Below are 14352 nucleotides of genomic sequence, written 5' to 3' on the forward strand. Positions count from 1 at the left end.
AATTACACACTGAAGGTTTTCAGGGAACTCACAAATTCTAATTGGGCTTGCTAAAAAAACGCACGTAGAGGCCGGAACATCAGTCCTTGCTTGACCTGATTCCCACAGGCATAGCTTCTTCCATGGTGCCTTGTTTCCTTTTTCACTGAGCCTCCCGGGTGTTTCCTGTGTGATTTCAGGTCTTCACCTGCTCCCGTCAGGAAGCAAAGCAGAATATAAAGGACAAAGACATTATGTCCCCATCCCCTCTGTGAGACAGCAGTGCTGCCAGGGATCAAGAAAGCCTAAAACCAGACTGACGCTCTGCAGAGGTGTGGGCCTCCGAGCAGAGGAGTTGGGCCCATAGCTCCTGCAGTAAGCTCTGTAGGGGGTTGTGTGGCCTCTGGCCCCTCTCTACCCTTCTCCCCTCTCCCTCCTTCAGACATATAAAGCAGCTGGTAGAAGAGCCTCCATGTAAGGAGGATTCTCTGTGGAGTTTCCTTCTTACCTGGCTTGAGGACAGTAAAAAATCCAGAGTTAGGATGGAATTCTGCGCTATTCCTGTCCTGGTTTAGAGCATGTGTTTACACTTAGAGAAAAGATGTTACACTGACTCCTCTGAATGTGATAATGGTCGTCACAGACCAGGCTGATATCAATAGATGGTGCTGCGCTTTCAGATTTGTAATTAAGTTTCTGTTTTCTTGTTATGGCATTACCTCTAATTTGAAAAGAAAGTGAAGGCCGGTCAGTGTAGGCCGGAGGTTTTATTTGCAGTACCCCAGCAACCAAATATGGCGCTAGAGTAGCTACCATTATGTGAATTAATGCTCTCTCTGCTAAATAAAAAAACCAGTTAAGTCTAACGTTCTGTTGAAGTTAATGGGAGCAGTTAACACTGGAACATATTGTGACCTTAGATAATCTTAGAAGCTAAGTAAATATTCCTACAATTACTACAAACACCAACAAACAGTAGGGTCTTTCAGAAGAGAGAGGAATTATTCAAAGACAAATTTTCAGAGAAGATGATTGTGTGGAATCCTTACATGGAATCCTGAAACATAACTCAAAGGCTTCCTTTAGAAAAAGCTCACTAAACTCAGGAATGAAAAAAATATGGAAATGGGTTTCTTTCTGGATTTATTCCTCCTGTTTGCTAATGTTAAGGATATCAGAGATTCTCTTAGCTTTCTAACATCTTACTCAATGGGACCATTTCAATTATGTAAGATATGAATTCATTTTGAAGTGCTGCTTAAATGCAGTGATAAGAGTGTATTCCACAGAAGACAGAGCAAGAAAATTTTGAATAAATACTCAATTTACTCTAGGAGTGAGGCAAATTTCTGCATGAAAAATGGGATTGGTACCCTACAGATGTGCTCTGCTTCGCTGTTTAGAATTAGCAATTTGATGAGCTGTCAGGTCACAGGGCTGCTGATGAGTCTATTCATAGTGGTGAGGCTGGGTTAAATGAGCACCTGCCTCTGCACTTTGCTGAGTGATTATCCACCAAGAGCAAGCAGGAAGCACGGCTGTCAATTGCAGATAGAAAAATGAAAGCGACAGTGACTTCGAGGCCCAGGATATGCAGTCAGACAGGGTTCTTGGCTAAATTCCAGGAAATGCGGTGTTAAAGCTCAGTGTGATTTATTCTTATCGTTACAGAAATTTTTCCTCTCCGATTGTTCTGTAGCCAACACTAATAGGGAATGGGGAGCTGGAGCTGGAAGACTCCTCTGCTGGTGACTACTCACTGGCTTCTGTAGTCAAATTTTGGGGCCATATGCACACTTAGGAGGTTTGGACAGGGTTAAAGCCTTGTTTCTTTGACTGTTCCTTTGGGCCGACACTTTACGTGTAAGAGCTTGTGTTCAGTGTTCTTGGCAGTTGGCACCCTGCAGACTGGTTGTTCAGGTCCTAAAAATGGCCCTAATAGTGGTCCCAGCAACTGGTGTGCAATCTAAAGATTTCCACAGAAGCTGAGAATCCACTGGTTGCTGTTTCCCACCATAAGGGTACATAACCATGAAAACAAGTGCCTTACAAGTCACAGCCAATTATACTAGCTTCAGAAGTTTCTGCCCTTCAGGTGTTCATCATCACCTCTGTAGCAATGAATGAATTTGTGAGGAATCCTACTCTGTTTCAGTAGTTTAAATGACCCATGAAATGAGGTGGGTGTGTTCACATATTTCTCATATCTCCATTGTTAGTATTTTACCGGATATACTATCTATAGTTATAGTTTATTTTATTTTATAAAGCTGGTAATGAACCCACAGAGGCCAGTCATTTTTTTCAAGCTGGTCTTGGAACTGAATGTCTGTACGCCAAAGCACATGTCCACACACACTGCTGGTCTCCACTGGGGTCAGTGCCCCAACAGCCCTTAGGCCTTAGCCTAGCCCTTCGACCAAAAGATTTCCGTCTAAATCATACTACTTAGGCTGTTCAGTGAGTGAGAAAGAGCTTGAAGACCAAGAGCAAGTATTTTGTTTTTTCTTGAATGAAACAGTTGCTCCTATCACGTGACCCTCTGAATCAGCATTAACAGTCCTGCAGGTAAGCAGCATTCAGGCTAAGGGAGATTTCATTACAGGGAACCCAAAAGCTTGCCATGTGGCAGTTTTCTCCAACATACCCTTGCATTGTCAAGTACGGTTGCTAACAATTCATGAACATCCACTGAGTTTTGTGTTGTTTGCCAAGGATTTGCAGTTTTATAGCAATCATACAGGCATATGCTAAATCAACATATTCATATAGCAGGCTAGGTATTGTTTATCCTATATGATAGCTGCTATCTTAGAAGAAATAATAAGTCAGTGCCTGACTCAGGCTGCACAAAGCTACTCAGAAAAAAAAGTGGTCCTGATGTGAAAAGGTATTTTCTTTTTCCATGAAACATGGCGAAGTTGTAGAAACTGTTATGAAGAAAATGTGAGATTTTTTGACCCACTGGATTTGAAAGGTAATAGGATAAGGTGTAATTAGCACAAATGTATGCAAACAAGAATGCAAGGAAGTATTAATTTATTAAAGTATCAGAGTTCTTTGAAGGAGTCAAACTTGGAAATAAAATATTACATCAAACTTGAACTTAAGTAGTCATTTTCATACTAATCATTCAACCGTGCTTTATTTTTATTTGTATCTAGTCTATTTGTAGTTCTTCATGCATATTTCTCTCTTTAGATTCATAACTAAATATATATTCCAAATGCAAAGATTTTCACTTTCATAAAAGTGCAGATAAAACTTAATGTACATTTATTTTATGCATTACAAGTATTTTAATTAAAACCTCACTTGTTTTTCTTAAAAGATGCCAGTGGTACATAAAGGCCAAAATGAAATCTGAAGAGAAAAGAAGGGCTCATTTGCAAAATGGAGATTGTAAGTAGTTCAACACTGTGTTGCATAATACCTATCTCATGTCTTAAATGAAGAATGTTCATTGTTTTCTGTACAGCTTTTGCACTTGACATTTTAATCTGACCATTTGAATAGTTCCTTACTGTTTGCACCATCAAGGGTGTTTATTTTTATTTGTATGTCCTCTTGAACAATTTCATTGAATTGACTCTAGATAATGAGGGGTTTTGGTATTCTGTTAGTAATATTTATCAGTTTTTCAGGTATATTTCTTTGAATTCTCAACTGGCCTGGACCATATTGAATTTCTGCCTCAAAATTCCACTCTTGGTGACTATGAGCCTTATTTGTATCCAGTTCTCTTTGGCTTTAGGGATCTACACTTCCAGCCACCCAAGAAATAAAAAGTGGATTGGGTTGCCTTCCCTCATGTTCCTGCTCACTGATCTGTACACTGAGAGAAAATCCTGGCAATCTCTCATGGGCAGTATATTAGTTTATTTAGTTTAGTTACTTAGTTTAAATTACTAGCCTCACTGTTCTATGTTAGAGTAGCTATTTAAACTTTTTATTTATTCAAAGGGTATTATACAAGGGGTATTTTTTTTTTGGTCATTTTTGATAACATCCCTGGAAATACTATGATTAAGACAGAAGCTAAGTCACCAAAAGTAAAATCTTTTTTCGGGTGACACCACTATATCCAGCCAAGTGGCCCTTTCTGTCAAGGAAAAGGGCACATTTCCCCATAAAGGATACTTCCTAGGAAGATTTGTTTGTCATTTGTTTCCAAACATGGTCAGAAAGGAAAGAAGACAAAAACCTTCCTGATGGAGAGTTTGATAGATGTCTCTGAGACCGTGACGGAATTTGAGAAAAGCCTCACTCGGTGTCTTTCATGTCAGGGTAAACGATGACTGTATTTCATGTTGACACAAAGCTTTATCTCAGAGGCTTCTCATTCATTTACAGTTATCTCAGCATCAGACTTGAGGGGGCAGGTCTCTATGCATGTATGTGCTCCATAGAACCAAGGATAAAGAGGAATTACTGTGATTTACCCCAGCAGCTAAGACTGCATTGCCAACAATACTCCCTCCTTTCTACTGAGTGCTCAGTGCCTCTGTAAGAAGTACCACCTTCATGCTAGCAGCAATCTTTATCTGACTGCTGACTACATATAGATTTTTTATCCAGCATCTCAACCTGAAACAATATGTGGGGCTGTGCAGTCTCTGCTGGGATCACTGTAAGGGTGACCTCTCCTAGACTGGCTGAAGCTGTTTAAAAAAAAGCTCTGCTGCTCCACTGCAAGACCTGCACTGGTTAGTATTGCCTGTTCCTGTTCCCAGATTTGTCATGTCCATGCTTTACATCCTATGCTTCTGCTGTGTGCAGAAGAAAACTATCCCCTGTTCATCCTTTCTCTCTTGGGAGCTCTCTTGGGAGCTCACTATGAGTCAGAAGAAGATTTCAGGAAAGAAACTCTTTGAAGGGAGTTAGAAAGGGGTCCGTGATCTTGCTGATAATATGACATCCCATGATGTCTGGTGTCCTCCTCATTTCTGTATGCTGTGTGTATTCTATTGGCAGTGGTCCAAATGGCTGTTGCACACTACTTTATGAAGCCCAACCACATTCATATATCCAAAACATGTGTTCTTCATTTAATGCATTTAGGTTCATGAGATAATGAGCTGCTTTAGACTCAGCTACTAAGTGATAAGAGGAAGAAGGCTGGGAGGTACTCAATTCTTTTAAAAGAGGTTCTCTGGACCCAGCTGCAGTACCCTCCTCTTATCCTGACAAGCTGATGTATTATCTACATCAACTTCTGTTAATGAATTGAAAGTTTTCCAGAACTTAATCACCACATGGCAGCAGCCTAAAAAAATTCCCATCCAGCTAGTCCAAGAGAAACAACATAAGTTCTTGGACATGCCATACTCAAGAACACAAGGGATATTAGCCATGCCAGAAAATGATGGCTTGCTGGAGTCTGCCAAAGCAATCTGGCACCAACCCACTATTGCCACGGCCATCTCCAGGGAAGCAGACAGAAATTATCGAAGCCTTGTAAATGGATATTTTTGTTCTCATCTTGCAGCTGGCTCTCTGGTTGTTCAAGCTGATCAGAAAAGAACAAAGCAGCACAGTCCTCCAGGACCCATCCTCAGAGAAAAGGATCTCAAAGATTGGACCTGTTTGGCAAAGGAATGTTCAGCCATCCGCCCATAAATGAAGGGAGTGAATTAGAAAGCACTGTTTTCAAAGTAAAGGACAGATTGCCTAAATTGCCCACGGAGCAGCAAAGGGGAATATAAACTGCTTTGGCAGTAATCACTGTTAGTCTTCAGGATCTGCTTTTCCCCATATCTTTCAGCTGTCACTTGGTGTCTCTGTAGACACCCTTTCAAGTGACCAGCTCAGAGCTCATATTTTCTCTCGTGACTTGCTGCATTGTCCAGATTTACCAGCTGTACTTGAAGCATTCCTTAAGGATGTGAGCTAAGCGCAGAGATTCCAAGGAGCTTCTTCAGACTAAAATCATAAATAACATTTGGAAAGGAAATTCTTACAATAAAAAAAAATAAATCTCACCCAAAATAGTATTTTCCTTAAAACTTAGCTAGGGCTGTTATTTTTTCCTAAGGAGGAGTTTCAAAAAAATTTAATTGTCCTCTTAATTTTCCTGCCTGAAATGCTATAGCTCAGGAGATGCTTGTGTTCAGCTGGGACAGAGACAAAACAGCGTAAGAGTTTGACACTGTCTTATCAGTTGAATACCAAAGATTGAGTTTTCTAAAGGCCTTTGACTTTTTGTTCCTGTGGGACAGGATAAACTCTGAGACCTGTGTAGCTAGCAAACATGGCAGTAACTAGAGGCATAAATAACATTCAGAGAACCCATATTTCCTTCATTCTTTACACTAACACTGTTTATCAGTTATCATTGCAAGCTGAAAGGATGTTTGATGTAACAATGCACTGCAGCAATCCAATACCAATACAAGAAGTATCCATGTTTTGAGTCACCCAGAACATCTCAGTACATTTGAGCAGGGTCCAGCAGGACCTTGCTCACAGTTTCAGCTAGTACTTTTGAATTCTTTTGCTAGTGTGTGGAGGTGTAACAACCAGCTTTTTAATGTCTCAGAAGCCTCACCTAAAAAAGCCACTTGAAGGATAAGAGGAAATGCTTAAGTCTGTGCCCAGTGAATCTTTGAAGGCTCTGGTGCTGCCAGCAAATGGGGCAATTCATGTGCATTCTACAGTTGGCTTCTGTGAAATCAGTAGCAAGCATTAGTAATTTTGGGTTATTAGCCTCTTCTGTTGGGTTCTGGAACTTTAAATATGGAAGGCAATATATTATTTCCAATCCTTTCAATTGTCTAGTCAACCAGGAAAAAAAAAAAAGATAAAAACATATTGTTACAGTATGTGAATGTCAAGAGTGCTTGATTGCTAGTATTCTCTCTTTTTTGCAGTACGTTTCCCAGGAGTCAAAACATACATTGATCCGGACACATATGAAGACCCATCTCTTGCTGTGCATGAGTTTGCAAAGGAGATAGATCCTTCAAGAATTCGTATTGAGAGAGTTATTGGGGCAGGTAAAAGTACACTCACTTTAAAAAATGTCTAGGCATGGATAAGCTGCTTTTCTCAAGTCAATAGGATAATGCAAGTGGTCAAGTATAGTACAAACTGTGAGCATATTCCTCTGATAGCACCAGTTCACTCTCAAGTGTGGTGAACATGAGGTATTGTATTTGGCTAATGTTCCAAATGTGGGTATATTCAAATTAGGAGTTCTTGAAAGGCAGATTGTCCAAAATAATAGGTTTACCTTGAAACTTTTTTAAGCCTTTACCAATTTGTTGTGTAGTGTTGGTTTTTGGGGTGGTTTTTTGAGGGATTTCTTTGCTTTGTTCCAAATGTACTCAAAACACTGTCACAGCATTTGTCATAGTGTCACTATATTCTCTGTCACTGAGGGGAGGATTAGATCAGAATCTCTTTCTGGGGGGAGATAAGATCAGAATATAGAGGACTGAGCAGAAAGCTATTCTCATATAGAAAATAGGAGGGATACAAGGAGAAAAGGAGAGGCTGGCTTGGGACAGGCTTTCTTGTAGCTATGCAGAGAAGGGAAGGGGCAGCGATGGGAAAGGGGAAGCTCTGATGAGAAGACATAGACAGTATGAAAGGTGATGTGGAGCTGGGAAGCAGATGAATGGGAAAAATAGCTGTTTGTCCAAATGTGCGGTGGCAACAGAGAGGAATTACATCTGAAGAATTGTTTTAGACCCTGTTCTCGTCTATGGGGTCTCTACCTTCAGTTGAGAACATCTCATTGAGGATGGAGGCCATTTCACAGCTGTTTGAAAATAAGTTTCAGAAGCTCATTAATCCTGTATGTATATTGACCTTTTTTCTAAGGGAGACAACATGCTCCTTTTGTTTTCAGGGATCTTACCCTTTGCTGATGTGCTCTGTTTGTAGGCATGTCTATTCTGCGCATTAAGTGTTACCCCCTTGCTTAGCTTTGGTTTAACTGTCAGGTTTTGCTATTCAGGAAAGTGCTGTGCAAGTGTTCCCACGCATTCATTTTTGGAAAGCCTTTGCAGGGTTAAAGCCTCATGGCTGCTCTCTAGAGTCCACTAGCGGTCCTGGTGACAGCTCACTAGCAACAGAAAACGCACCTTTGTGGCTAACACAACATAAGTGAAATCCTTGAAAAGATCAGAGTCTTGTAAAACCATTTCTTGTAACTTGTGTTCTGACTCTCTAGGGCAGATAGCATTTCATTATTGACCAGCTCCTGAGATGGTTTGCTCTCTGTTTTAACCAGTTGTAGTTTACTGTGGACTTAGAGAGACAAGGCTAGAAAAGGGTCTTACAATATTACCTACCTAGTGGATCTCAATGCGTGGCTTGTGACCAACGTGTCATTCAGAAGGCCCACCGACATTTCTCACAGTTACAACAAAATAAAACAAAAAACAGACTGACAAGGAGAATCTGAATTTCCTGTGGTGCCTTACATCCTCAGTGTTGTTACCCACACACTGTTAATGGCTGGGGAGCATTAATCATTTCTCAGCCCCAGCAGAAAGGGAAGGTGGGAGAGCTGAGAGTCTGTGTCAGAAATTTTGATTAACATAGGAACAGAATCCTGAGTTCTAATTCCAGCTCTGAAATTTCATTTCCTCCTGTGAAAGACATTCATGCTATATCTGTCTTCATTTTACACAATATGGGTATTTCTCTGTGTCCTTAAGATAGTAAGAGTGACTGAGTTTTGTAAATTGCTGTCTTAAAGGTATTTATAATACTGACTACACAGATGTTTTGGATTCACTTCACTGTAATTTTATTTTAGTGGCAGTACTTAGTGTGTTCCATACTCCAATGCCCATCTTTGAGCTATCTATTCTGGGCTTTCTTTAGTAATACTGTTTTATTACTTGCTAAGTAAATACCAACATACAAATGCTTTTTTTTACCTTATTTACTTTCTCTAACTTTAATGCCATAAGTAAAAAATTAAAATAATTTACAGTACAACAGACTGCAAAAAGCAGAGTTACATCTTGTGGAAGGGGGTCAGAGGAAAAAAAATTATTTCAATTGCTCATAGTGAGCCCTCCAAAGAACTCATGCTAGCAAGTATTGTCAGGAAAATTACTATCAGAAGACATAGTGCACTGTGATCCTTCTTTTTTATCTTTGTTTCATATATCTTAGTCACTTGAGAAAGGAGAGGTATTTTTCGGTTAAGATTCCTCATTTAATGATACGTTACTACACTGATAGCAACAGCAATGTCTCCAGTGTTGCTAAAAAGTGGTTTATGCACTAGAAAATGCATTGCAAATAATATATCAGAAATAAAACTGGGTCTATTAACAAGCAGGGGAGAGAAAGTATTGACCCGAAAGTAAGAAAGGAAATTCTGTTTCACGCCGCAGTCCGTATCACCGGAGTACTTTAGAGTTTACCTGATTGCTTAAGCTAGATAATATGTAGCTGGCACTGTGCACCATTGGAATTATGACCTTGGGAGAGCCCCCAGAGGCCTGACTTCTGCAGAAAACATTCTATCTGATTTCTTTCATTTCTTCCTTTTCTTCAGACATACTATAGATATTCATGTCTTAGATTATAAAGCATATTGAACAACATTCAGCACTGGTTTAACTGCTGATTTCAAAGGAGTTGAATACAACAAAGACTGAGCTTATCGATTTTAGTTCAGATGAAAATTGTGTCCTTCTCAATTCATTTATGAAAATTCTTTACTCAGCTTCTCTCTCCCTTTTCTTCTATGTGTGAGAGTGAATTTTTGCCTGTTTTGACGTATTTTATTTTTATATTTTCTATCTTCTAAAATTACTTGGGTAATCTGCCATCTTCAAAGATATTTGCCTAGCAGGACTTGCAAACTGGTTGCAATGAAATTTAAACCCATTTCCATGCGGGCAAGATACAGGTTAAATACCATGCTTGAGGCATGGAGAGTACAAATTCTCACGGAGTTCTTCAATAGCTGCTAGCGACATAATATATCATTATAATTCACAGCAGTCCTAAAGCTTACTTTATGCCTTCTCTCTAATTTTGTATTACACTTTGCAAACAGATGTAAAATTGATTTCTTATCATAGCAGAATTTTTTTTAAAAGATGTTCACAATTTTCACCTAAGTGAAACAAAAAATTAAAGTCTCTTAGGAAATGAACCGTTAAAATCTTTTAAGACATGAATTAAGAGATGCAAGTCTTAAATTTGTTTTGCTTGAACATTTTATTTTGATTAATTATTTTCATTTTGAATTTCTGTGAGTTTAATTTTTCAAAACAAAAATTATTTCCATTCAAGAACTAAAAGTTTTCATTTTGAAAATGTCACAGTGGAACATTGAGAATATTTGAAACTTTTTTCCTAGCATTTCTTGTCAAGAAATTTTTGAAACTGATCTTTTCCTGAAAGCAGTTTCAAATTTGCTTGTCAGTGGAAGAAGTCATGTCCAAAAGCTCTTGATAATTCACTAGTTGCAGTGCAGATGGCTTTGACATTCAAAACAAGTATTTTTTCTAGCTTCTTTTTTCAGCTTGCCCAACTCTGTACCCAAGTTATCTTTTGAAGTATTCGCTAATTATAATTATAAATGTACATTATGTTATTTGCTGCTGAGTAACCTATTGCACCTATCTGAGGATGATACAATCAAATCAGAAGTAGTATTTTCAACTAAAGCTACTAATTATCTCATTTCTGATTACAGCACTGTTAAAAAATCTCCTAACCATTCCACTTACCTCAGATACACATACACTATAGACTTGAAAAACAAAGACTTCATATTTTTTATTTTTGTCCTATGTTTCAGTCCCTGCTTAGAAGTGCAAAATCTAAGAGCCCCTGAGTGTATTTACCTACTTACCATCTGTTGTACAGGTACATCTGAATGCTGCACAAGACATTGGGATTTCTCTGCAATCATTTATTAACCATGTTACACAGACAATTTGGTTTGGTCCTTTGGGTGCCAAGTACTAGTAACATGAGGGTAGTACTATGTGACGTAAAAAAAAGAGCAAGTATCTAAAATTGTTGCTTACACACTGACTGCTCCACATAATGATGTTTGCCCCTCAAATATTAAAAAGAGGTTCAGAGAATGTGGCAACAAATGGTCAAATTGAAAAAGTAGCAAGACCTTCTAGCAGACTGGAAAATAGCCTTTAGTGGTTACAAAGACCAAGATGACGCTTTGCCTGTCAAAGACATCATAGCCAAAAGAAAAAGAGAATGTCTGTACATTCAGTTGTAGATTTAATAAACATTCCTTTTGCAAGTTCATATCATTAGGCAGATAATAGTGGCAAATGAAAAGCAGCAACAAGTTAAGAATGGGTGCTGAACTTGCAAGATTACTCTGAGAAAAAATGAATTAGTGCAACTCTTGTCAAAATCCTTTTTCAAGTCCTCCTGGTGGACATTTACTGAGCTGACATTTCTGAATGCAGCCGCTATATTCCAAGGAGCAAGTTAATTGAAAACTTTGATCTCAGCTCTCCCAGTCTTCCCCTCTGGCATGCTTTTGGTGTTCCACTACATCTGCAAGCTCTCTGAAATACTATCCTTCTTTGGTGCAAATAAAGCAAGTCAAATACAGACTTTGCAAAGTCCTTTCTAAATTATTCATGTTTTGGTTACTCCATGTGTCAACGCGAGAGATCTGCATTAAAGTAATAATATCTGCACATAAATCCATATTCAAGATGGCTGTGTAGTCAGGTTACTTCCCCTGAGTGGCTCCCCATCATCTCCTACCCTACATCTGGTTCATTTGGGAAAAAAAAAATACTATTTTGTAGACCTTTTGATTGAATGAAAGGTTATCCAGGTTAATAGCTGTTAATGGTCTCTTTTGTTAGTCTTTGAATAACTTCTGCTGATATCTTGCTTCAAATTGGAGGGTAAAGGCAGTAGGGGAAACAGTTTACAACCGAAATAGAAATTGCAGTTTGATCAAATATTCATAATAGCAAGCAGATTGCAACTAACGGCAAAACAGAACCTATTTGTACGTGCTTAACTTACATTTCTCATGGTAACATCAATCAAAAAAAAAGGTAGTAATGAAGTTCAAATTCTAGTTACTGTTTAAATGATGAAATTGATTAGTCCATTGCCTGTTATTATATCCACTACTTATGACAAAGTTTTAATATTGTTTAATTTGATATTGTATATTCTTGGATTCAAAACTCTTGGTTGGGTTTTTTTATCACTAATATTAAATATTCCATGAGTTCTCCTGTTGTTTCATGACAAAGAGCATGGGGTGCCTTTTTGCCGGTTCCCACAATTTGCCATCTATTCATTGATATAGATTTTCTTCAGATGGTCCCTTTCAGCCACTCCTCATATTGAGATTGCTGTACCTACTGACATCTTATCATATTGAGTGATTTTGTCCTGTCAATGACATATTTTTCTTCCCATCTTTTCTTGCTCTTTGGTTTAAGAGTTCAGCACCTCTTCATGGAAGGAATTTCCAAACATACTTAGTGAAGTCTGTCCTAACGGTTACAATTATCCTCTTATCTTCTTTGTTAAAATGTGTAAACTCAAGGAAGAGGCCAACTCTTCAATTTTTCACAGAGAGTAGACTATGTTCTTTTCATAGTCTAAATCTTCTGCTGGTTTTCCCATAGGTCTAATGACTAAAACTGGGGAAAATGAGTTGAGCTGTATTTGGTGCTGTGACCTTTCATTTCTATCAACAGCATTTTGTTTTGATCCCATGTAGTAATACCAGACTGCATATCAGACTTTTAAGTGACTGACTATTCTTGTTTCATTTTAAATAGCATATATGTTATGACTGGATGAGGAAAGGGAGGCATGGTTTGCATAGGGCAAGTTTCTAGACTGCTGAATTAGCTTCTTTTTGTAAAACACAGTAAGACATGTGAGGTTTATATCATTAAATCAGGGATTATTTACACATTATTAAAACTGAGAAATGAACTCTATTATTTTCTATAGTTATCACCAGCTTTTTCCCTGGAGCAAGGAAAGATGTCAACTTCATTGACATCTGGCTCTTAGCTTCTACTTATTACATATGCAATCATGAACCTTTACTGCTCCAGGGTCAACATTTGTCTTGTTTATCTTCAAACTTGAGCAATGAGACTTAGATTCTTAGATTTTAAAAATCCCTTTTGATGAACACATTCCCTTGTGACTTAAAAAGCATGCAAAATTCCTTGTCTTAACAACAGTGTAAAAATATTCTGTGATGAAATCTTGTCAAACACTTTTCTCAGTGTAAATAGTTCAATGCTTTAAATGATGTTGATCTCCATCTAGTCTAAACCTGAACTACAAGTTTTTACACATACCTCAGATTTCTAAATGTAGTAGCTGTCTGTTCTGTGAGCTGATAATCACTGACTGTCTGTTTGACATCACATCATTAAAACATTTCTATCGGTCTTTACGTTCACCGGTTTATCAATCCCAGTATCCAAGGGGAGTGAAATTTCTTTCTACCTGTACAAATCATGCATCCAAAAAAGGGAAGAGAGACAAGAGACAAGAGACAATGTGTCAGGAAGAAGACACATTGGATGGTAGTCCAAATTAGCTACTACTTTTTCAGTGGCAGTAGTCAGGTAAACAAACTTTTTTCTAAGAGCTAAAGGGGCAAAATCATATGGGAAACTCCCTAGCCAACTTCCTCTTTTGTCAAAAGATTCCCAAAACATTAGTGTGATGACATATATTTTCACACATATGGACACATCTTCAGGGAAGGACATGCTTTGATTTATATTTAAAAATTTGGTAAAAATAAAACAAACAGAGTTTTTGGTAGAAAGAAGACCTTGGACACTTGGCTTTTGTTAGCTGTTCAAGAAGCTACTGATTTATTCAGAGGTTATGTTCAGCATCTGTTAATTGTACTCTTGCACTTGATGATGTCTCTGGTTTGAAGTGAAACATAAGCTATGAAATTGGTTTTTTTTTAATCCCTCCACTCTTCCTGGATCTTATTGGCTAATAAAACTGTTTTATTTTAGTGGAAGCGACAGAACCTAATAAAATACAAGCTGTATGACAATATCCATTCTAATCCTATAACATCAGGGAGTTATAATTTTCTGAAGTGAAGCTTCTGTCTTTCAGGCCTATCTATTATAGATTAAGTTCATATCTGAAGACACACTGTAACAGCATAGTGTTCTCTTATTTTCTTTTCTTTTGTTCTGTCCTTAAAGTTTAAGGAAAACTAATTCAGACAGCACTCAATGGAGGAGGTAACAAATTATTTCCTCCAGTTAAATATATATCTGTTTATGACTCGGGGTTTTTTTGATTTTCAGCAGTTCTGATTCCAAAATGACTGGGGTAGAGAATTTAGTTTTGCTATGGAAGTACCCTGCACTGAAAATTGCTTTGAAATACTTT

General features: G+C 38.1%; 1 protein-coding gene across 10 annotated transcripts in view; it reads left to right on the top strand.

Moving 5' to 3' along the window:
* EPHA6 (EPH receptor A6) overlaps window positions 1-14352 on the top strand; it is a 521269-nt gene that overhangs the window by 390297 nt on the left and 116620 nt on the right. For all 10 annotated transcript variants that reach the window (XM_054813848.1, XM_054813914.1, XM_054813840.1 and 7 more), the window contains 2 exons: window positions 3311-3381; window positions 6849-6974. In XM_054813848.1, the coding sequence (XP_054669823.1) occupies window positions 3311-3381; window positions 6849-6974 (197 nt within the window). The remainder of the gene's footprint in view (window positions 1-3310; window positions 3382-6848; window positions 6975-14352) is intronic.

Source organism: Grus americana, chromosome 1 (assembly GCF_028858705.1).
Source record: "Grus americana isolate bGruAme1 chromosome 1, bGruAme1.mat, whole genome shotgun sequence".
Classification (NCBI taxonomy): Eukaryota; Metazoa; Chordata; class Aves; order Gruiformes; family Gruidae; genus Grus; species Grus americana.